The following is a 25,716-nucleotide window of genomic DNA, read 5'->3' on the forward strand; positions in this document are numbered from 1 at the left end:
TAAGCAACGAAACACACTTGCACTTGAGAATTTTTAGTGAACTCCCTATCTGGCTACAGGAATATGCTTCTGTACTCTAGCTCCCTTGCAAGAAAAGAGAAGGATGTAAATCATAGGTGACGAGCAGAAAGATATGCTCTGGTTAGAGCTCTGTCATTGATTAATTTGTACTGAATGAGTACTGCACAAAGAGAACTCAGTACATTCTCAAGTGCCCAGATGCAGGACAGAGTGCTTGGGCACACAGGCAAAGAGCTGAGTACATTTAACTACAAAATAATAGAAATCAGTCCAATTCAAAGCTATCTAACATATTCATTCTTGGAAAATATTTAAGTCTTCCAAACATTAACAAAATATCAATCTATCATATACTCATCTAGTTCTGAAAATTCCCAGAACAAAAATAAAATTGGAAGTGGACTATGAAATTTTTGTAAATTAGTTAACATTTCAGATTATTCACAGCTGTATTCTCAGCCTATAGCCAGTGTTCCTAACTAGAGACTGTGAATGGGACTTAAGGGATTCATGATTCTCTAATACTTAGAAATCTTTTTTCTAAGAGATCCCAAGCTTTCCGAAGGAGTCTATGTGTCTATGTCAATTAAAAAAAAAAAAGTCAGGAATCAAACTCAGACCATCTCATCTGCTCCTCATTCCAAGTTAAGCAAGTGAACCAAAGAGAGGATTAACTCTGCCCTTTTGGGGTTTTTTGGTATTGGAGATTGAACCGAGGAGCACTTAACCACTGAGCCAAATCCCCAGCTCTTTTATGTATTTTATTTAGAGACAGGGTCTCCTTGAGTCGCTAAGTGCCTCACCAAGTTGCTGAGGCTGGCTTTGAATTCTCGATCCTTCTGCCTCAGCCTCCTGAATCACTGGCATTACAGGTGTGCCACCACAACTGGCTAACTCTGACTTTTTGGTCTATGTTTATTCAAGTATAATTCAAAAATAAAATGTGTTTATACTTAAAGTATAAAACTTGACATTTTAATTTAAAAAAATTAAAGAAATGTATTTTTTCGTATTTATGGGGCACAGTGTAATAATTTGCTATGCATATGCAATGGGTAAAAAGCCAAACAGAGTTACCAGCATTTCCACCTCCTGAAACATCTATCATTTCTTTGTGTTGAGAAGCTTCAAACTCCTCTCTTCTAGTTCTTTATAAAACATATAATAAATTAATGTGAACTAGAGTCACCCTACTGTGCTACAGAACTTGAGAACTTATTCCTCCTCTGTAACTGTATATTTCGGTATCTGGTATCCAAACTTCCTTGACATTTTGATATATGTATACACTGTGAAATAATTACCACAGTCAAGTTCATAACATTCATAATCTCACAGGTTACTATATAAATTTTTTTCAATAGAACACTTAATGGAACAGTAGTGCTGTAACTACTGCTGTACACTACTTTGTATTCTTGACCTGCTAGCATCTCCCCCTTTACTCCTGCCCTTGGCAACCACCAATCTACTCTCTGCTTCTAGGAGTTTGACCATGTTAGATTCCTTATGTAAGTAAGATCATATAGTATTTATATTTGTGCAACTGGCTTATTTCACACTAAACATAAATTCTAAAGGCTCTGTGTGTTCTCCCATGTTTTTGCAAATGATAGGATTTCCTCTTTTTAAATTTTTGAATATTATTCCGCTAGGTATACAATCTCACCTCGTCCATTTAAAAAATCTATTCATCTATAAAGAAACATTTAGGTGGTTTCTGTATCTTGGTTACTGTGAATAACCCTGCAACAGGCATGGGAGAATAGATAGCTTTTCCAAGATACTAATTTTATTTCCTTTGGATATATACCTAAAAGTAGGATTGCCAGATCATAAAGACCTTCTATTTTTAAGTTTTTAAGGAACCTCTGCACTGTCTTCCATAATGGCTATACCACTTTACATTTCCTGTAGCCTTCAAGGGTTTCGTTTTCCCACATTCTGGCCAGTAACTGTTATCCTTTGTCTTTTGGAAAATAGCCATTCTAACCGGCCTAAGGTAATGTTTCACTGTGGTTTTGATTTGCAATTTCACTGATGATAGAAGATGTTGCACATGTTTCACAAAACTGTTGGTTATTTGTATGTCTCTTTTGAGAATTGTCAATTCAGGTCTTTTGGTCCATTTTTAAATTAGGTTATTTGGGTTTCTGCTTCTGACTTATATGAGTTCTTTATGTATTTTAGATCTTAACCCCTTAACAGATATTGGTTTGCCAGCATTTGATCTCATTCTATAGGCCACTTCTTCAGAATATTCTGTCCAACAATAACAGAACACACCGTCTTTTAAGCTCACAAAAAACATTAACCAAAACAGAAAACATCCTGGGCCATAAATGTATCTTAACAAACTTAATCATACAAAGCATATGACCAGTCTCAGAACACAATGGAATTAAATAATCAATAATTGAAATATAACTGGAAAAGCCCCAATGTTTGGAAATTAAACAACATATTTTCAAATAACACATAGGTCAAGGAATTGTCATAAGAAATTTAAAAACATAAACTAAATGAAAATAAAAGTTATTAAAATCTTAAAAACGCAGCAAAAGCTGTTGTTCTTAGAGGAAAATTATAACAATAAGATGCATACAACACAAAAGAAGAAAATCTACAATTCTGTCATAGGAAATTAGAAGAGGAACTGTGTAAGTTTAAATAAACCCAAATAAATGAAAATAAAATAATAAAAATTAGGCCAGAAATCAATGAGATTAAAAATAGGAAGGGAGGCTAGAGTTGTAGCTCAGCGGTAGAGCTCTAGACTCATACGCATGAGGCACTGGGTTTGATTCCTAGAACCACATACAATTAAGCAAATAAAATAAAGGCCCATCAACAACTAAAAAATATTAATGAAAAAGGGGGGGTGCAGGAAGGGCTACAGGTATAGTTTAGTAGTAGAGCACTTGCTTAGCATGCATGAGGTACTGAGGATCAAAGCATGCCCAGCAAATGAATACACTCTCCAAATGATTAAATAAAATAAAAACATAAACAAGAAGACTACAGGGAAAAATCAACAGAATCAAAGGTTCCTCTTTGACATTATCAAAAAAATTAATCTAAATACCACTACCACATGACTGGTATTCTGCCTTGATGCATCTCTCCTATAGCTCCTAAGTTATCTTCCAAGATACATAGTCCCATTTTTTCTGATTTAAAACCTCTGTTGATTCTCTATTGCCTAAGAATAAATTGAAACACCTCAATCTAATATCTTTAAGTTTTTATAAACTCTGTTTTCATATATTTACCCAGGTTCATCTCTCACTAAGCCACCTCTTCTACTCAAAATTGTGCCACCATGAAGGCATGCCCGACTTTGACGGGTTCTTTCAATTCTCTTTCAATCTCCCCACCCTCTAGCTCTGAGGTTACCGTCTCAGAGAAGAGTTTCCCAAATCTCTAGGCTGTTTCTGGTTTACCTTTGATCCCACCAGGGTACTTTAGAGTTGGTTATAGGATATGCACCAGTAAGAGAGACAGTAATGGTTACTGAGGCTCTGTAATTCAAGTCTTGGGTTCAATTCCTAGTTGCAATACTTACTTAGTGTGTACCTGATCAGAAATCTGATTTCTGGGTGTGATAGATTTACTGTAATCTGTGAAAATTACATCATCAAAACACAAAAAATTAAAACTTTATAATTTATGTATCTTAGTTCTACCTATAGAAAGCCTTTAGAGAACTTAAACATCTTCAGAATAAGACTACATGAACCTTTTACTCTAAATTGAAAAGTTTCTTAAATAATTTCTTGCTATTTAATTATGAATCTCTCTCATAGTAAACTATGAATTCCTGAACATTCAACTGTGTTCTTCAAATCCGAAACACCTCACTAAGGATCAGTACATAGTAAGAATGAAGGAATGACTAACTGATTTCCATAGTTTTAGTAAAAGTATAAATTTTAAGGTTCCTCACTATCTGACCGTACTATATGTACGATCGACACTGTTCATTCCCCATAATTCTACTTTAACTCCATGAGACCAGTTCAGTGCAGTCTCTCTGCTCTGCCTTCTCACTCAGGCTGAACTACCTCTCAGGAGGCTGGGGCAGGGTTCCCCTCTAGCCCCTCAGCATCTGAGTATTTACTAAACATGCTAATCTCAGTTCAAAGGTCTTTCTTCTAAAAAGCATTCCCTAACCCAGTTTCAGGTGTAATCTTTCCCCACTTCCCTTTGTTCCCATAGGACTGTGTCTATCTTTATCATAGAATTTATCATACTATGTGTAAACTGTTATTTTGATTGTCTTTTTTTCAACATTGAAGAAATAATATGAGATTATGGAAAACAAAGATACTGTCCAATTCAACACCTCATAATTTGTTTAAGTTCCATTTTATTACCTGAAAAGGAAATAAGACAATTTTTGTTAAAATGTGTTTGGTACCCCAAAGTATAATTTAGGACATTTTTTCAGGGAATACTCGTATAAATTCAGAAATTAAGAACTACTCATGTGAAAGCAGGAGCAGAAAGGGAAACCAATAACAATAGTGATAAATATGGTTGTTAAGCAGACAATGACAAAACAAAAGGCAATAAGCTAGAACTCCCAGAGGGAATTGAGGCATCAACAACAGGCAGAGTATCAAAAGCATCCTAAAGAGGAAGCAGCTCACCAGTACAGAACAAGTCATGACTGAATGAGGCTGAAATATATATCACTGTGGCTTGAGAGTGAGAAATTCAAAAGACTATACAGAATCATATCAATGAAACCTCACAGACAAAATATTCAAAAAGTAATGATGACATTAATAAAAATAATGATAGCAAAATAAATGCTGGCTTCTTCACAGACTGCTACATAATGATGAGGGTTTTTATTCTGAGTTCTTTTTTTAAAATATCTTTATTTTGTTTATTCATTTTTATGTGGTGCTGAGGATGGAACCCAGTACCTCACATGTGTGAGGCAAGCGCTCTGCCACTGAGCCACAACCCCATCCCCTTTTTTATGAGTTCTTATAATTTTATTCTCAAAATTTATCCATATAGATAAAATTTGAACTTTTGATTAGTCATATACACAATGATGCTTCTGCTCAAAATATTTTTAAATTTATCACCATTTTATTACTTGAAAAGGAAATAAGACAATTTTTGTTAAAAGATGTTGGGAGCATTATATAAACTGCACTTAAAACTCAGTGTCAACATGTACTATGTTTTACCTAAAGCAGAATTACCCTTACTCATTTGCTTTATTTCCTAAACTTCCTCAAAACCCTATGACTGCTACTAAGTGTGAAATTCATTCAAGAGATAGAATCTTCACTCCTAATAATCAAAAAGAATGCATTGCAGACCCTGTGGCTGAATCCCAACTCACAATTAATTGACATTTAATCCCTTAAGCATCTACTACATATAAGGCACCATAGGAATACCAACTCTAGTTTTTACCCCAAATAATGGAGGGTCTATATTCATTTTTTCTAAACTTCCAAAAAGACAAGCATGTGACTTCCTTTAAAAGAGACCTATGAGTCTATAATGGGATAAAGTCAGATCTTTACAAGGCAGAAAAAGATTGCTCAAAATTTGATGTGCACCTCATCTTGAAACTACATCTTCATCCACATCCCTCATCAATCCCATGTTCACACCACATCACTGCTGCTCTCTCAACATGCCATGCAATTTCACACCCTGGATGCTTTCCCCAGTTGGTCTTTCCTTTACCTGAAATGCTAGAGGTAATTGCTTTGTTTTTTCATTTTATTGTCTGGCAACCTATCTTTGATAGTATCTGACCCTCCTTAATCCTAAAGCAATTTGAATATATCTTCAAGTTAGTAATTTAATCATTAATTCAAGAGACATATTTATCAATGCTGGCTCCAACTTTCCCTGAATCTCATTCTGTTCCTGCCACAACGAGCTCTACTTCAGGTAGCTTATATTTACTATGCTTTTGCCATTAGAGCAATTAAAAACATTAATTTGAAAAATAAAAACCTTTTACATATTTTGAAAAAAACGTTGGAAAATACTTCACAACCTCAGGGTAGAGAATTTTGTTTAAAAAAACACAAAAACTACAAAAATATACACAAAATCAACCTTATCAAAATTAAAATGGTGTGGCACAGTGGGACTCGCCTATAATCCCAGCTCTCAGGAGGTTAAGGAAGGAGAATCACAAGTTCTAGGCCAGCTTGGGCAACTCAGTGAGAACCTTTCTCAAGATTTAAAAAAAAGTAGGGGCTGGGATTGTAGCTCAGAGGTATAGTACTTGCCTAGCATGTGCCAAGCAGTAGGATCATTAAAAAAAAAAATAGATATTTCACAGAAAAGAAACCACACATAAATGAAAAGCTATACAACCTGATTACCTGATTAGTAGTAAAGGGAATGCAAATTAATACAAAAATAAGCACCCTCCTTCCTTGCCAAATGTCTACTTCCTAATTCCTAGGATCTGTAAGTATGTTGGTTGACAAGGCAAAAAAAGAATCTGTACAAGTGATTAAATTAAGGATCTTGAAATGAGGAGATTATTCTGTATTATCTGAGCAAGAGTAATCACAAAGTGGGAGAAGCAGAGTGAAAAGTGAGACCAGATGTGACCATAGAAGTAGGGTCAAAGTGATGTGGCTACAAAACAGGAATGTGGGCCACCAGAAACTGAAAAGGACAAAGGACAGATTCTGCCCTAAAATCTTCCAAAGGACTACAGCTCTATGGACACCTTGACTTTGGCCTTGTAAGAGCAGTTTTAGATTTCTTACTTCCAGAACCATAACATAATAAGTTGGCAGCTGCTGCTTTAAGTCACTAAGATTGTGGTGATTTGTTACAGAAGCAATAGGATATTAATAATAATTCTATATTGAAATTTTAATGTGACATCAAATTAGTGAAATTATAAAAAAAACAGGTTGTATATTTTGGGGATAGTGTTTATGGACTGGCATTTATAAGCATACCACATGAACAAATAATTCCACTCCTAGGTACTAGCCCACTCATTTCATATGCACAAAGACATGTATACAAGAATGTGTATAAGAAGTATTATTTTCATCATGGAATTTGAAAATAGTAAGTGTCCATCATTAGGGGATGCATAATTTTTTGACATAGTCACATAATTAAATGTTACACAGAAGTAATAATAACAAACTACACAAAGCAGTCTGGGTAAATCTTGTATATGTTGAATAAAAACATCAAGCTGTTAAAGATAACATAATCTATGATACCATTTTTAAAATAAAGCTTCCAAACAAGTAAAACTGTAAAATATTCCTATACACATTGTTTTGCTTGTGCGTATCTATATATTATGTGTGTCTATAAACTATCTTTTTCATTTTGCATATACATATACCACTGAACAGAAAATTCTAGGTCACTTCCAGAAGGAAGCAGGGAACAAGATGGAGAGGAAATATACAAGGAAGTTTTGTGGTATTGATAATATTCTACTTCTTAAAGTTTCATAACAGGTCATTCTATATTTCATAAATTGTTACATATACATACAATTGATTTTTTCAATTGCCTTGTCAAAGTCCATGTTTTCATAAAATAAATCAGATTTTACTATTTGCAAACCTAAGCAAATTTTTACCACACACATATATCAATTGCTAAATATTATATTTACATTTTATTTTAATCCATGTTTCTATTTCAGTCTGTGTAATATTCTCTTCACTCAGATTGCATGGGATCACGGAAATCATTTGTATTTTTTTGGTAGCAAATTACCTCCTGTGAACTTTTTTTTTAATTTTAAAAAATAAGAAAAAAGTACATTCCTTGCTTCATCTAAAACATAAAGATAAATGAATAAGAAAGGACAGTTATTTCTGAAAACCCTTTGCAAGGCGGAGAGCTTTACCTAAGGCAAATACTCTTCAATTCACCAAGTTTCTTTCTCAGCCTGTCAAATAATATATCCCTTTTATTTTGAGGACTGAATCCAAGTGTCATTATTTTTTCCCCATGAAAATCTAATTGGCCTCTAACTAAAATATGGTCTCCAAGGTCATCGAGTAAAAATGATGATTAAGACCAGTTTATTTGTTTCTGTTTTAATGTATATGCATTTGTACAGTAGGTCTGTAACTGTGAAGCACATGAAAAAAACACATCTCATACAACCTTAGCAACATTTCCCCAGGAAAGATGGTTCTAAAATGAGAGGTGACTACCCTAATTGTTAATAAGTAGAAAAAATGAGATTTGAATTCATTCTTTCTAACAGCTCTGTGCACATACCCTGTGTGCATGTCTGTTCCATCATCTCACATCCACACATCCTAGATTCACATACACTCCCTCTCAGCACACACTTGGTGGCCACCTCAAGCCTTTCCACCAGGGTTGTACTAACAATCAATAGCCAATATGTAGCATGATCCCATTTGAGGCTATTTCTCAACCCATCACAGGTGTAGCAAAAGCATTTTGGAATTTATGGAAGTTACCTCCAGTGAACAAGGAACTCTACCACTTTTCTTTGAAGATAAATTTACTGTCAGGTTAGTGACCTGTGTTTTATTAGACTCAACTTTTTAGTGTCTGTCATTGTACCCAATACACTGAAGATACATAGTGTCTAATCTATAGCTGGATGGAAAGAGTGAGGCAGGGAATCTTCCTGCTGACAACAAACTTCTTATCTGCAAAGGCTCTACCCCAGTTACTGTGTGTGTGTGTGTGTGTGTGTGTGTGTGTGTAGAATATGTATATATATATATATATATATATATATATATATATATATATATATATGTAATCTATCATTCATTTACTTAATTGGGTATATGAACAAGAAAGATCAAGAAACATAAAATTCTTAAACTATTTTTAAAAAATGGTGATACAAATATGAATAACAAAGATGCAAAAATTACTTGTTGCTAAATTTATGTCCTTTACTAATCAGAGAATTATTGTTTCCCTCAGAATTTTTGCATTTGGTATTAGACAAATGTATATATGTTCTCGTGGTTGGAGAGGACACTCTATCACTAAGAGAGTTGAGGGAAAAGATCTGGAGAGCAGAAGAGTAGATGGGGAGGAGAAAATAATAGAAAACTACATATATCTACCCTTCCACCACACCAAAACACAAGAATGATTACCACAAATAGCCATGTCCTAATTACATCATTTCACTGTTGATCACATGTAGGCTATTTTTAAAAATGCCTTTGGGGTAGACAGAGAGGAGAAATGCTATTCTTATCATTTAGCTATTTAGTGTTTTATAAATCCATCTGAAATACTGCAATATTTAAAATATATTGCTTCTCTAACTTCTGGGAAAATAAGATACTAAAGTAAGTAAATTGCATAGTGCAAATCAGTTTACCATATTTTCCCCATAGACATCTCATCCTCTTCTTAGAAGGAATGCCATGTAATAAATACTATCTTGAGTAAATAAAGCAAAGACCCCCTAATGGTTGTCACTTAACTACTTCCACGGTTTATTTACTCTTTAAGCATTCCATAATAAGTCTGTCATTATTTGTAGGAACAAATAACTGTCTTTTATTTCAGAATTGGAGGTCAAACATTCCTCTGTTATTCTCACGCTGCTATTCCCTTCCACACTTTCCACCTAACAGTTCCATTAGAGCTGGGGCAAAGGGCAAAGGCTATACAAGAGAAACCAAATTAAATACCTGTTAGCAGGTTTAGCATTTAAAAGTTAAAACCAAATACATCATCTATCAATTATATATCAAATGTCCAGGCTTTTGAATCCAATGGCTTACACAGAAATAAATTTGTCCATATAAAGGATATAAATTAAGTTTCATTATGCTATTTAACGTTTCCTAGAAAGCATATATAACATCCTAGTTAATGATCAAAATAAAATATGCATGTGTGTTTGTGGTATCTCAAAATTATATCTTAAAATTATAATTTGGGATCAACAAAAACTACAATTTGGGTTGAGCAAAATTTTCCAGGTAGGAAACAGAAGCTTACAAAGACATCAATCAACTAGCTAGCTAGCTTAATTTCTTTTCAAAATTACACAAAACAGATTCATGCTAGATCAAAACTACATTATTCCAAGCATTTTAGTTTGAGTTTGGTTTATGTATACGTTTATTTTCCCCAATAGAACAGACACTGAATGTCACTCAAAATATGGAGAGCTACACAGCTTTGATTACATGAAATATGGTATTTAAACTATTTTTTAGAAATATCCTATTCCTAAAATGAAACTTAGCATTTACCCAGATTTTTTAGAAACATTCTTACTTGCCTTCCACTTTTGATTAAAAAATTTTCCAATCATTTAATATACTTCTAGATTAATATAGACACTTAGTATGCCCTCAGACTTCAGACAACGTAACTTCTCATTTAATTTTAATCCAGATTTCCCCTGAAAAGAAGAACTTCATATTTAAACATAATGGAAAAAACGGACCTCAGGAAGCAATCACATCTCATTATAGATGCTTCTCAACTTATGATAAGGTTATATCCTAAAAAACTCATAAATAAAAAATTCATAAATGGGAAACTCATAGAATATACTAACCTACAACACATCACAGCTCAGCAACATGGTACACTGTAGAGTATCAGTGTTTCTCCTCAAGATCATGTGGCTGTCTGGGAGCTGTGGGTCCCTGCTGCTGCCCAGAATCCAGAGAAGGTATCATACCACACACAGCTGGTTTCAGAAAAGATTAAAATTAAAAATTTAAAGTACAGACTCTACTGAATATGTACCTCATTAGCACCACTGTAAATAGTAAATTGAACCATCATAAGGTGGGAACCATCTGTAATATTTAAGGCAAGTGGTTAAGAATTTAATATAATTATATTTGAAGAATATATAATTACATTTTAAAAAATGGATCAAGAATTTCAATATATGTTTCAAGGACAATAGTGATTACTTGTTAAAGTACTAAACACAATTATATATGTACTTGAAGGAAGATAAGAAGGAACAGTGATCATGAAACTTGAACTGTGTTAGGTAATCACAGTTTACACAGTTTTTTAGACTTTGAAAATAATCCTCTACAAAACGTGGTAATAAGACCAGTGGAAGATTGATAGAAAAACAAAGAGACCAAGGTATAGCCATAAGCATTTAGAAACAGACCCACATATGTACTGAGAATCTAACATGAGAACAGAAGATAATGTTATAGAGAAACTCACTAATTTTAGAATAAAATTAAACTTGCCTCCTGCCCAAAGCCACTTACAAAAGGAAACTCAAGACAGATTAAAAACCAAATATGAGAGGTACACTATACAGTTAATAGAAGAAACATATACAGATATCTTTATGAATTAAGTAAGACTTTCTAATACATAAATTCAAAATTACACAAAAATTAACTGATGAATATAATTGCACCAAAATTAAATATCCTGGCTCAGGAAAGAACAATGAACCAACTAAAAAGAGGAAACACAATGGAAGAAGATACTTGAAACATTTAAAACGGACAACATAGAAATTACAATTTACACAGAATTCCCAAATCTACAAGAAAAATATAGCAATCCTGAGGGGAGCAAAAGGCAGACAATGTAAGACATCAAGAGATGTTTTAATTGAATTGGTAATTAGAGAAATGCAGATCAAAATAAGGAAAAGCTACTATTTTAATACCTATTAGATTAGCAACAATCAGAAAGCTGGAAAATTCCAAATTCTTAGACATCGGAACAGGAACCACATATATGTCAGATGGGAAAACAACTGGTAAAGGATCTAAAAGGCACCCTACCCTTACATTGTTCAGAATCTTGTATTCTACTGCTAGGTCTGTATCCCAAGGAAACTTTTTCAAGGTAAGGAACCTGTTTACTATATTGGGTGTTAGATAACCTAATCTAATCATACCATACCATACCATACCATACCATACCATACCATACCACACCACACCACACCACATAAGATGTTCACTATGCTGTTATTTGTGGTGCTTGGGACTTAAGAGGGTTCATCACAGAGAAAGGGAACAGAAAAAATAGAATTGATAACATAATCATGGATAGTTATTTGAAATTACGCATTTCACCTCTATTTATGATGGATACACCTTAAAAATATATCGATGAGTGAAAGGAAGTAAGAAACAAGGTGGAATATATATTGTCATGGTAATATATATTATAATATCATTTTGAGAAATAAAAACACATGTTAAAAAACATTTCATAAGAACACACATATTAGACACAATGACATATTATGCCAACCATTCATTAAATAGCTTTTTGTTTGTTTGTTTTTGTTACCAGAGATTGAATCAAAAGGTACACCATTGAGCCACATCCCCAGCCCCTTTTATTTTTTATTTTGAGACAGGATCTCTCACTAAGTTGTCTCTCACTAAATTGCTGAGGCTGGCTTTGAACTTGCAATCCTCCTGCCTCAGCCTCCTACACCACTGAGATTAAAAGGGTTTGCCACTGCACCAGGCCAAAAGTATAGCTTTTTAAAGGAAATAAACATATGCAATACTTCTGAATTTAGTTAACCATTGTGTTATCTAAGAATATATTTGCACTAGACAACTAAAATTAAATATTTAAATACCAACCAATTTATTTCTTAAATTAGTCCCAATTGCACCAACTTAAATCAGATATATGTATTTTTTACTAAAATGATTCTCAGTTATTTCTAATTTTTATTGCTTTTCATTCTTTGACATTAAAAATGCCCTTAAAAGAAATATTATGTAGCAACTCAGCAAGTAACAAAACAAAAAAATTACACTGGTAGAAACACTTAGCTGAAAATTTTTTGTTGTTGTTTTATTTTGTTTTGAATGTTTGTGACCGTTAAGAGTGGCACAAACAAAAATAAATTCCAGACAGACTTCTCTGTCCTCTCGGGGAGGAGGAAATGACTCTCTTAGCCAGTGATGATAACTTGGCAAGTATCATAATCCTTCAGGGAATAGAATATGGCCAATAGATCCCAGAGAGGGAAAGGCCAGACAAGTCAACTTCCCTCAGCTCCAGAAAGATCTCTGGCATGAGAGAGAAAAGAGGAAACAAAGCAGAGTTTTTTATAACATCAAAACAAACTCTAATTTTTAATGACAAGATAAATAAGATTTCTTCTAATCCTCAGACAAACCTACCCATAATCTCCAACAACAACAAAAATGTCACTTTGGGAACATCAAGATATCTCTAGAGTATTCAATTACCTAGATTTGGCTTTAACAAAAAGACAGCAACTTTCTATTAGTATTCTGGAGTCATTACAACTTTGGCACAATTTTCCATGCTCTCTGTGGCTATACAGTTAAGAACTGTATCTCAGATAGCGACTTTTACATTTATAATATTCTGAAACATGAGTAATTTATAAGATTATAGATACTGCTAGGTAGTCCATGAAGTAGAGTGGTGAAAATCAACAACAGCACATGTGGCATTTACCATTTGCCAGGAAATGACAACTCACTTAAAACAGACATGACACCTAAGCTCATGGAGTCTAAAGTCTGGGTAGCAGCAAAGATAATGAAGGTTGATAGAGGCTGTGCACATTATACCAGAGAAATACAAGAAAGACTAGGGAAAAGTACAGCAAGGAAACCTCTGGCTACAGGGAGGAAAGAAGTGTCAGGAATCTTTTTACAAGATTTTCAACAACAGAAGAAAACAAATAGACTTCACTGGCTGATCCTCAGTTCATTCCAGCCAGTCAGGGTTTTTTGTTGTTGTTTTGGTTTGGTTTTTAGCTTTGTTCTCAGCACACATAAATTATTCACACACAAACTTCTCCACCCATTGGTTTATCTTTCCAAGTAAAAACACCAGCCATTCTGCCCTTGAATCATTTTAAGAGTCTAAAGGGACAGCATCAACAATTAGTAGCTAGGGCTGGAGCTAACAGTTGAGGAACTCCTGTTTCCTGCCTCTGAGTCAGTTTTCATCTACAAAATACAGAATTAAGGTCCACTGCCATGTATGATGCTAATTGTTTTGAATGAAATTGATTCGTTTTTTCCAAGTATAAAATAGCATAATACCTACTGTATAGATGAATAAACAAACTCAGAGAGGTTAAAGAAACTTGTCCAAAAGATCCAATAACTACCATTAGCTAAAATTTGAATTTAAGATATGAAACTCCAAGTCCAGTTCTCTTCTTATTATATGGAAGCTGACTCTTTGACTTCAAGAAATAAAAATTAGTTAAAAGGAATGGTGGTTTTATTTTCCAGTGATTCTTAGGAAAGACTATTTGCTCTTCCCTAAAACAACTAAAATATTTTTTTTAAATATAAAACCTATGTTTATTTTCTGTATCTTTCACCAAGGGTGTAACCAGACTGGCAACAAGAAATATGACTCATGAGTAATATCTTGGCAGAGAATTCTTAGTATCTCTAGGTACATCTGATACGGGAAATGTTATATATATTTAAGCACATTTCCTTTTCTTTTGAAAGTTTCCCATTCTCTTTGGTTTAAATCTTCCCCTATTCTAACATTCTGCCTCAACCCCAACATGAAATAGTATTCAGTTTAGTAAGGAAATAATGTCTAGGCAGAATATGTCCCAGAAAAGTACAAATTAAAAAAGTATCATTAGAATTTAAACACAAAAATATATGTTGTAACTTAATGAGTTCTAAGTAATTTCCTCATTAATGAGAAAATTAGATAATAACCTTAGGAAAAACATCACTCCAGGCAGGGTGTGATGGCACACACCTGTAATATAAGCTATTGGCATAGGAGGATTTCAAGTTCAAAGTCAGCCTGGGCACCTTAGCAAGACCCTGTCTGAATAATAAAAGGGATGGGAATGTGGCTCCTGGTATAGTACTTATCTAGCATGCATGAAGCTCTAGGTTTAAACCCTCGTATTGGGGGAAAATAAACAAACAAAAATAACACTCCAACATCAATGATAACTATTAACCTTATTCAAAAATGATCTCCCTGACTTAAATAAATAAATAAATTCAGGTTTCGTGAAATATTTTCCTTGTATATTCACTACAAATACAAGGAGTTTTTTTTCCCCCCCTCTTTTATCTAGGGCACTTTACCTTTTGCTACTCATATCAATTCAAAACAGTTCACAAAAGCTAATGGCTAAATTTTCAGAAATTTTGGAGAGCCAGTTGTCAAATACTAATAGCTAGAAAGCAGCCAAGGTGAGAATGCTTATACCACAGCAATCACCAGCAAATGCTATAATCCAGGGTTTTCCTCCCCCTGGTCAGCAGGATTATAAACATGTTAGTATACTACTATGGCAGGCCACACTGGCACTTTAAGAGATTATATTATATTTGCCTCATTATGTCTCTTCATTATTCTCTTTAAATTCTGATATTTATGCATTTGTTTATTTAATTTTCCCTAAAGGTCAGGACTTGGAAATATCTTACTGCAAAGAGTTAAGATATTATCACCAAGGACCTAAATAAAGAATATTTTTCACCAAAGTATTCTTATAGGAAACTCCCTGAATCCTTATCTGATTGGCTTGATTTCGTATAGTTTGCTACTTTAAAGGCAATGTCTCTATTCCTTGTCATGTTAAGAACACATTTTTATTCCCTTCTGTGACTGTTTTGCTTGTGGCTCATACATGTATTTCTCATAAAATATAAATGTGCATAATATCAATACTAAAATACCTGTAGTTTTTCTCTAGGCAAATAATCGATTGTATACAATGCTATATATTCACAGATACTTTAGCATTTAACTATAAATTGGTGTCATGCTATAAAACAAGAGGGTGAAACTGATTAGTCCCTTTTTTCCGAATAAGAAATGAAGAGGTTGTGACTTCTCTAAAGGCAATGAGGACTAAGTAGGACAGAAGGTTTAAATGGTTTCAATGTGATGTAAGGTTGAATTCACAAAAATGCTGTATTACAAGGACAAGCAGAAGACTACCAAGAGTAAAACAGGTGGTGGCAAAAGGGTCTACTCACTATTTGTGTGATTTTAGGAAAACTAAGTAAATCAAACTACCTTCACTGGTAAATGGAGATAAATATAGTACTGACTTTAGAGTATTCAGAATGTCAAAATACATGTAATGTGACTAACACATCATGGGCAATCAATGTTTAGTTACAACATGATCAAAATTAGTTATAGCTAAACCACTGAGTCTGAATTGGTATTAAGGAAAAAGAAAAAAAGGCCAGTATGTAGCTCAGTGATAGAGCACCTGCCTAGCATGGGTGAGGCCCTGCATTCAACTCCCAGCACCATAAAAAACTTTTTTAAAAAGGAAAAAAAGATAAATCATTTTAAGGAACAAGGAGATAATACGTTTCAAATTCTTATGATCAAAGTATGATAAATATTGTGAGAGTGGAGTTCAACATCTATTCTATATTGCTTCTGTAAAGTGCTTGCTAACAAAGGTTATAAGGCAAAATAGGGTTTCCACACTCAAGTAAATTCTAGTTGCAATTTGGCTTCAGCCAATCAACCTCATCTTCCTAAGCTTTGAAAGGCAGAGTGAGGCAGAGAGCACACAATGACAAATACATCTTTCAGCTGCAGTGTTAGACAAAGATCCCAGTATCCAATAATTACTCTGCTGGCTGCTGAGTGGCAGGGTGTGCCACTTGTTTGGCTGGTCATATTACTTGCAGCATGGCTTCAAAGCAAGCAGCAGTAGAGGTAGCTTCCTAAAGTGACACCAAGTGTGTTTTAGAGCAAGGTTGGCAAGCTTTTCTGTTAAAGGTCAGATAATAAATATTTTGCCATGTAGTTTCTATTTCAACTACTTACTAATATCATTATAGTATGAAAGCAGCCACATATACAAATGAGTAACATCATGTAAATGAGTAAGTATGGCTGTGTTCTAAAACTATGTATGGTCACTGAAGTTTGAATTACATTTAATTTTTAGGTACCACAAAACATTTTTCTTCTTTTTATTTTTTTAAATATATAAAAATATAAAAACTATTCATAATGCAGGGGACATACATATCAGTGACAAATGGTTTTGCCTGCACTCTCCAGTTAGCCACCCCTACAAGTCTGCTAATCCATCCAGAAAGCAGCAGCTTCCTTCCAGCTCTATGGTGTACACTGGGAGAGATTTTTAAAGTTCAGCCTAAAATATGTTTCTGCAGTCCTTGCTTGCCTTCCATGATTACATAAGCCATTGATACCCTGTAATAAGTACCTTCCTGCTTAATCTGGCTACAATAAGTTCTGTTCCCTGCAACTCTATTCTGACTGATTAACAGTGCTACACATATATAAGTACTTTCTGTTTTCAACCAGAAAAAAGAAAAATCCTCATTCTGGCATTTATCTTTTAGGTATACTCAGCAAAATATTCATTTATAAATTAAATTTAAATGCTTTATAAAAACATGATGTTAACATTTAAAAATAAAATACAAAAGAAAGTTTAATAGTAAGTTTAATAATAGAATGTTGTGTCAGCTACTCAGGAGGATGAGACAAGAAGATCACAAGTTTGAGGCCAGCCTATGGCCAAAGAACACAATAAAACCCTATTTAAAAAACAAAAATCAAACCAAAACAAAGAAACAAATAAACAAAAAACCCTACACCTACCTGACTCCCATGAATCTTTAAAGCAGAGAATCATGATAAAAATAAGAAAATCCTTGATTAATAATTTGCAAGTATTCAATGCATATAAACCATAAAAACATAAAAATATGTAATCAAAAAGGAAAACTGCTCAATTCCTTTAAATAACTAGGAAACCTACATTAGATTACAGAGTGAAAAAGCAGAAGAAGGTGAACTCCTATGAACATTCTGCCTATAGAAAGTCTATTTTCTTTTGCTTTTAATGGAGCATAATGACATGTCTAAAGTCTATGATGGTTTTAGACAATCTTAACAAATATCTTAAGAACAGTATAATCTCAGAGCACCACAATCATGTCTGTTCATGTAGTAATCAAATTAAGGCAGATGTTCACGTCAATAGCACCTTAATCTTTCCTGCAAGACACACTGGAGAATAACCCAAGAAACAGAAATTGTACAAAGATGATTTGGAAAAATGGTCTTCAAATATATTCTGTTTGCCATTTCTAATTTAGAATAACTAGGTTATCACCTTTAAAATTTTTCTATTGATATTGAATGCATTTTAACCTGAGTTTAGAGATAAAAAGGACATCATTATAAGTATTAACAGTACTAAACAAAATGACACAGCATGCTTTTGAGTATATTTATGGAACTAAATACAAAATCAGTCACCATCCTACAATGTATTTAAAAAAACTAACTTAAATAAGAGAGTTAAATTATTTTGAAATCAGACTTCAGCCATCATATAAAAGTGTGTATGCATGTCATCTCCAAAGATAAAGGACAGCTAGAAAAAAAAAACACAGCATAATTCTCATACTAAAACAAGCAACTATCATTTTTAATAGTAAATATCAAATGTTCAAATATTTATCTCATATCATTGTTTTTTGTGGTTATTTTATAATGAATAAAGATCAAAACAAGGATCTTGTGCTGTTGGCTGACAATTCTTTTCATAGAATTCTCAGTTTACATCTGGTACAGGAATTCTGTGCTAATGGAAGACCTGCATGTATGTTCATGTGTTTACTTTAATAATTTATTTAACAAATATTTAGTATGTGACCATTATATGCTAAGCAATGTTTAAGTTGCTAGGAACAGAGCAGAATAGAAATTCACTAAAACTTATGTCCTTTCGAAGCTTAGATTCTAATGGGGGAGAGGAAAAAAAAGAAATTAATATGTGCCTGGTGGTGAGATGGCCATAAGCTTTGAAAGCAAAATGTTTCCAGGGCTGCGGTTTAAGTTTGCAAAGTGAAGGAATGCTTCTTGGAGGAGTTAACATCAGAAGAGAAATGCTGGACTATGCTTAAGACTTTCTATGGGAAGGAAATTCCAGGCTGAAGGACAAGCAAAACCAAAGACTCATGATTGGCCCGGCTAGAGTTATGATGAAGCCAGTGCTGCTGAAGCAGAGTGAGAGAAAAGTGTTAACTTGCAGATCGTCTGCGCTGTGAGAGTCAGTGTTTATTCTTCTTAGCTGCCTGGCATCAACTGATGCCAAGAGCATAGCTCTGTACTCTACCTCCTCTACTTTGTCACTTCTTCACTCTGTTATCAGCAGGAGTAAAAACAAAAGAAAGACACATCTGTGTCTTTTCCTGCAGTCTCACCTTGCCTGCCACTGGCAATACCCATACCGTCTGTAAAAGAGTTCTATGCCATGTTTATGACCTGTAGATATTTATACACTTTATTAATTTGTTCTCAAATTCTGGGTGTTCACTGCAATTTTTCCAGTCTGAGTCTTACAACTAATTTTCTTCTCACTTACTAATGTTAAAAGATTTCTTCCCTATTCTTTTAGTTATGTTCAGTTAGTATCAGGAAGAAGAATGGAATACAAATGCCTTCATTCAACCGTCTCCAAATGCAACTATTTTCCTTATCTACTATAGGGTGTTGGAATATGTATATCTATAGATGGGTAGAACTTATATTTCTCAATTTATTTATTTTCTACTCTCTAGATTTTCTTTTTTTAATGTTTATTTTTTAGATGTAGTTGGACACAATATCTTGATTTTATTTATTTATTTTTATGTGGTGCTGAGGATCAAAACCAAGGCCTTGAACATGCTAGGTGAGTGCTCTACCGCTGAGCCACAACCCCAGCCCAGTCTCTAGATTTTCGTATTTGAAAATCTGTAAAATTCTCGACCACCAAGATCAACAGACTTATAACTATTGTTTTAAATCCTTTTAGTACAGAATTGACTCTAAATACTGGAGTACTGTATCTATTAAAAAATATAAACTTGAAAATCAAAATAAATTTCTACCATAATCTTACATTCAACCTATGAAATGTTAACAGCAAATAATATCAATATCCAAATGAAAATGCAGTAAAGAGAATAAGTAAACATCAAAACACCTCAATATATTTTAAATAAATACAATATTATTACTTTCAAGCACATAAGCTCTGGTTATATTGATAAAAGCTTTCTTTGGTTTCTGCTTTGAATAATACTTAAATTATCTTATATTTACTACATAAGTGATTTTCATGAAAAGCATTCTTCTGCATCATCTGAAGGTACTTTGAAAAATGTCAACACTTAAATAGGTAAACATATTCCTCAGTCTCTATTATAGAGCAAACCAGTAAACCCTTTATGATGAATATAAAATTTAGTCTCACCAAAAACACTGAATTAGTGAGCTCAAATAATTATAAAGCAAGAATATAAAAATATGTATGTGTTAATTTTTATTTTCTTATTCAATCAGTAACACTTTTTGCATCTAAGTACTCTATTATATACCAGTGATAGAAAAATAAATGGATCATAGGGGCTTATGGTTGAGCTAGGATATAACACAAGCACCATGATAAATGCTATAATAAATAATAATACACAAGTAAATGAGATGCTATAAAGACAGAGAAGAGGCTGTGAAGCAGAATCAAAGAAGATGAAAGTGTTAACTCGAACCATCAATACAGAAGGTGACACTTGAACTAAATCTTGGAAACTGAACAGAAGTTCATTCAGCTGACAATGGGCTGGACTGTATTTCTAGCAAACAGACTGTATGTGTACAGAGCAGAAATCACAAGACATGCTGCTGTGTTCTGAGTAGTTCAGCACAGAAAGAACACAGAGTGAACTTGAAGAAATGCTACAGAAGAGACTTGCATAAAGTAGTCACAGCAGATCACAGAAGGCCTCATATATTAGACTAACAAAATCATATAAAAGAGAAGAGAAATATATGTTGAGAAAATATTTTAAGCACAGTGAGAAATATGGGACAGATGTATTTTAATGATGCTTCAGTGACAAAGGTTGTGCCAGTGGGAGTAAGGGTGGGCACAGTGCTGTGAGAGAACACAAGTAATGTCACTAACACAGGATTAACAATCTGGGAACTGGTCTTTCAGTCTTTTACGATCAAAGGAAAAGATGAAGAGGATTCCAGCTTGTGTGACTACAAGAATGTCAGTGCCATTAACTAAGTTGGAATAGTATTTACTCTAGGAATTAGTGTGAAAGACAAAAACAGACAAATTTGGCCAGGGAGAAATAAATAGGTCATGAGAAAATGTAAAGCAAAATAAAACCCAGGCCTTGGGTTTGAAAGAGGAAAAGCAGATGGATGCACCTATATAACACATTCAAAACAAATCAACACAGACCCTTGATTTCTAGGACTGTGAGGCTGTTTTTTGTTTTCCAAATAGAATAGACTACAAATATGCTGATAATAATTTAAAAGTGATTTAGCCATTGAAAAAAATTTGGCATTTAGTATAAGCACGGATATTAAAAGACACAGTAAAAGTAAAAATCTTTTATCAAAAGCACTGAATTTGTGAATTCAAATAATTATAAAGCAAGAGGTCCAATTGTCTCCCCATGACCATCATTACTAATTTCTTGAATAGCTTTATAAACACAAGCTGTGTGTAAACATGTGGGTGTGTATAAAATACATAGCCTCCTTTAAAAAGCCTATTAAAAATATAATTCTCAAGAAGATGGACCATAAATTTCCAAAATAATATACTAGCCAAATTTATAATAGTAGTGCTATACACCAAGTCAATTTAAAAAGCCTTCTACTCATAAGTAATTTAAAGTCTTAATTTATCAATAATTTCAATGTACTAAAGATTAAAAATAAAACCCCACTAATTTCTCTTCCCATAAACTGACCTTTAGGGCACTCCTTGGGTAACAGGTTCTGAATGTGAGCACAATAGGGCCCATTCCCCTGCTGGTACTTTACTCAAGACTTGAAATCTGGGCTCCAACTAGAAAGGGGAGGGGGAAAAATCATAAATTAGTCTTTGATTCAGAATACTTTGCTCCATACAGACAGCGTAGCTTCATTAATTATCTCATATTTAAGGGATTTTCAATCCTGGCTAGATACTACAATCAACTAGGGAGTTTTAAAAAACACTCTTGATGCCAGAACCCACCCATTCAAATCAGAATCTCTAGGGCTGGAGTGCCAGCATGGCTACAGAAGGTCCCCAGTTGACTATAACATGCATCTAGAGTTAAGAATCACAGCCATAAAAATGTAAGATCATATTTTATGAAGGTCACACTTAATAATTATAAATTATAATAATTATCTGTTATTAACAATGTTCAAGTATGGGATATGCAATTTAAAAATACTTGGGGAAACTGGCTCTAAATCATCAAGAGTGTTCCTAAAGCAAGACAAAGTGACACTGGAATTTCCACAATATAGCACTCAACAGCTATTCATCTCACACTGTCTGGACAAGTCTAATAGCTAAAGACAAATCTATTATAGATGGTGTATATGAAACACACACGGCCAAATACTGAAAACTTAAATACTCAAAATGCCCCTGAATAACAAAGAGGCTACACATTCAGAGGTAAAATTTAACTGAACAGTCAAAATAAAATGACTACTGCTTAACGGCAAACAATCCGAAGTGAGGTAAATGAATCAAACTCCGAATAAGATGTCTTTTATAGGGATTCTAACTTAAAGGGTATGGAAGAGCTTAAGCCTAGATTGTACCACATGGCAACCACTATCTATACGTGGATATTTAAATATTAATTCAAATTAATTTAATTATATAAATAAAAAATCTAGTTTCTCAGTTGTAAGAGCCACATTTGAAGCATGGTTAGTAACTATTGTGTTGGACAAAACCAATATAGAACATTTCAATATTGCAGAAAGTTATATTGGACAGACTGTCTTGAGATTAAATTAATATCTGAAACTTATGGATACACACGTTCTAGGAAAATGATCTTTGACTTTTATTTGATGATCCAAGAAGATTATGTTAAACTGTCAAACCAACACTTCAATTACCTATGGCCAAGTCACTACAAGGTAGGAAAGCACTTGTTTTCCAAAAATGTTACCTCTTAAAAAACAGAAACAAACAAAAAACACATACCATTATCAATAGTAACACTTCCCACCCCTGGATACAATTATTCAACATCACATCAAGACAAGCTGGACTACTATTAGTATAAAATGTTCTTCCCACCTCCCTGAAGTTAAGATGTTTCTGGGTCTTTATTGCTTTTTCAGAAAAGAAAAAATAAATCTAAGCAGATTATACCTCCTTTGCTTTATTCATCAACTCCATTTTATTAGCTATTGGTATATCCAATGTTTTGCCTTTCTTTTAATTCCAAATCCTGGTTTTCGTGCTAAGGGAACCACAACAAATTTTACCATCTCACAGGCAAACACAAACAGCAATATTCCGAGAATTCCAAGGATATTTGCTGTGTATAAACCCAAGATTTAACAGTTGAGTTGCCATCAGCATCAGGAGCTTGTGCAAAACAAAGACATGATCCTGCAGTTGAACTCCTATTATGGAAACACTCCAAGTATGGCTTGTGCTGAAAAGGTATAGCTTTGACCAATGAAACAGATGATCTGCCTGCTTTCATATACAGAAGAGTAGCTGCTCTGAGAACAGCTATCTGGAGAAGATTCCTCTCGGCTTCTAAGATGTGCCTTGTTACCACATCCTCTGCAGGTGAAGGACGCTGCATATTCACATGGTGGAAAAGTGGAAGAGTAAGAGACAAATGCTATAGTGAAGCATTTTATAAGGACCATCATCCATTCCCCAGGGAAAAGACCTCATGGCCTCACCACCTCTAACTACCATCAGAGTGGACATTAGTTTCAACCTGGGAGTTCAATAGCAGATAGTTCAAAAAACAAAACAACTAAAAAGGAAACAAGCTCTACAAATTCAGAGCAAAGAATGAGAGTTTGCCAAGAAAGCTCAGATCAGAAATTGTGAGCTGGGTCACTATACTCTTTTGAGTTTTGGTCTAATTTTTTAAAAATTTATTTCTTATATATCTTGGTCTAATTTTTTATTTACTATAGGGCAATAAATCAATAAACCAGTGTTTCTCTGTGATTTTTTTACACAATTTGACAGACTGATATCACAGAGGGGTGAATATACAGTCCTGAATGCAATATTTTCCCTGTCAAACATGACACACTACATGAAGAAACACTGCAATTCAAGTTATCTCAAAATATCTTCACTCTACTCTCCAGATTAGCCATAAATATAAAGGTGTGGTTTATATCATGGTTGTCAGCCCTTTTCACAAACTCAAGTTTTCTCACTCTGCTCTCAAAGCTCTTTCCCATCTGCAAGCTATCAAGAAAATCTGGCATCTTACTCCATGTACACACTGTGAGCTTCTGATACATGTCTGAGCTTTGCACACAGGCTGCAATTTTCTTTTGGCGAACAAGCCTACAGAATACCCATCAGAAATCTGAAAACTGTCACTCAGAATTATTAAAAAAGAAATCTGGTAAATACAATATAATAATGAGAGAAAACAAGAATAAGGGCTTGGTATTTTCACAGGGTTAATAATAAAAGCAATTTATAAATTACTTACATATTTTATAATTCAGTGAGTTGTTTAAAAAAATTAAACATTAAAAACTAGAAAAAAGTCAAGATCTCTGTAAAATCCAAAACATTCAGACAGTAGCTTCTATTGCGTATAATTCACAGATTAACTCTAAAGTTAAAATATACATCTAATCTTTTGAAAATCATAAATATCCACAATAAAGAGAACAAACTTTAAAGAGAAAATAAATTTTTCATAATGACAGAAAGTACTTCCAAAAGCCCCAAGCATTTTGTGGTGCTTTAAAAATGTCAGCAAATTAATCCATACTTCTACCTTCAAGAGGAAAAGTCTATCTCAGTTCCACTGGAATGAGGACTCAACTTCTAACATATAAAATGTAGGTAATGAAACAATGTGACTCCAACACTAGATCATAATACAAATTTATATCCTGCCCCTGCCATGAATTTCTCCCTCTCAAATTTATTGTCAGATCTAGAGAGAACATATGTCAACTTTTTTCTATACTTGATATCAGACTATTCCAGGCGTAACAAATAACTTCTAATCATGCACTTGTAGTTCTGTGTATTATCAGGATTTAAAAATGAAAAAGTTAATTAGGTAGTTGAACAAAAAGTCACAAACTGCGAAATTCAGCCCAAATCACAAAAAATATAAAAATCTTAAGAAAAAAAATTGTTTTCTATTAGATTTTGTCAAACTAAATTGTCATTTTCGTTACATCAGAAAGGGTAATTTTTATGGTTCTATCTAACAGTTATATATAATATATATACGTATATATATGTATATATATGTATATATATATATATATAAATAGGCTGACCAGAGAGGCATTTCCTTCTTATTACTAAAATAAATACATTTTTATCTTATGATACAGTAGAAAAATTGAAGCCAAAATATGGTATGATCAACTTATTCCTTTCTTTCTTTATTTTTTGCGGCACTTGTTGAACCCAGGCCCTTATGCATGCTAGGCAAGCATTCTGTCAGTGAACTACAATCCCCAGCTTATGATCAGTTTTTAATAATCTTTTTAATATGCCAGTTATCGACCCAGCCTATTATAAGATCTAACAAAGTACAATATATTTGCACATAATTATGGTATTCTCTATTAGAAAGATCACTAGGAGGCATTGAAAGTGAGATAAATAATAAAAATCTTAAGAACAATTCACAGATTATTTTATTTCAT

At 33.6% G+C, this 25,716-nt stretch overlaps 1 protein-coding gene across 10 annotated transcripts in view; it reads right to left on the reverse strand.

Moving 5' to 3' along the window:
• Positions 1-25,716, reverse strand: part of Wdfy3 (WD repeat and FYVE domain containing 3) — a 249,231-nt gene that overhangs the window by 165,150 nt on the left and 58,365 nt on the right. For 8 of the 10 annotated variants that reach the window (XM_078021535.1, XM_078021532.1, XM_078021536.1 and 5 more), the window contains exons 3-4: positions 21,786-21,883; positions 10,583-10,717 (exon numbers count right to left, since the gene is read on the reverse strand). The exons of 1 other annotated variant lie outside the window; for it this stretch is intronic. In XM_078021535.1, the coding sequence (XP_077877661.1) occupies positions 10,583-10,593 (11 nt within the window). In that variant the 5' untranslated portion in view covers positions 10,594-10,717; positions 21,786-21,883. The remainder of the gene's footprint in view (positions 1-10,582; positions 10,718-21,785; positions 21,884-25,716) is intronic. One more of the 10 variants, XM_078021529.1, reaches the window with a different exon arrangement.

The sequence above is a fragment of the Ictidomys tridecemlineatus genome, chromosome 9 (assembly GCF_052094955.1).
Source record: "Ictidomys tridecemlineatus isolate mIctTri1 chromosome 9, mIctTri1.hap1, whole genome shotgun sequence".
In the NCBI taxonomy this organism is placed as follows: Eukaryota; Metazoa; Chordata; class Mammalia; order Rodentia; family Sciuridae; genus Ictidomys; species Ictidomys tridecemlineatus.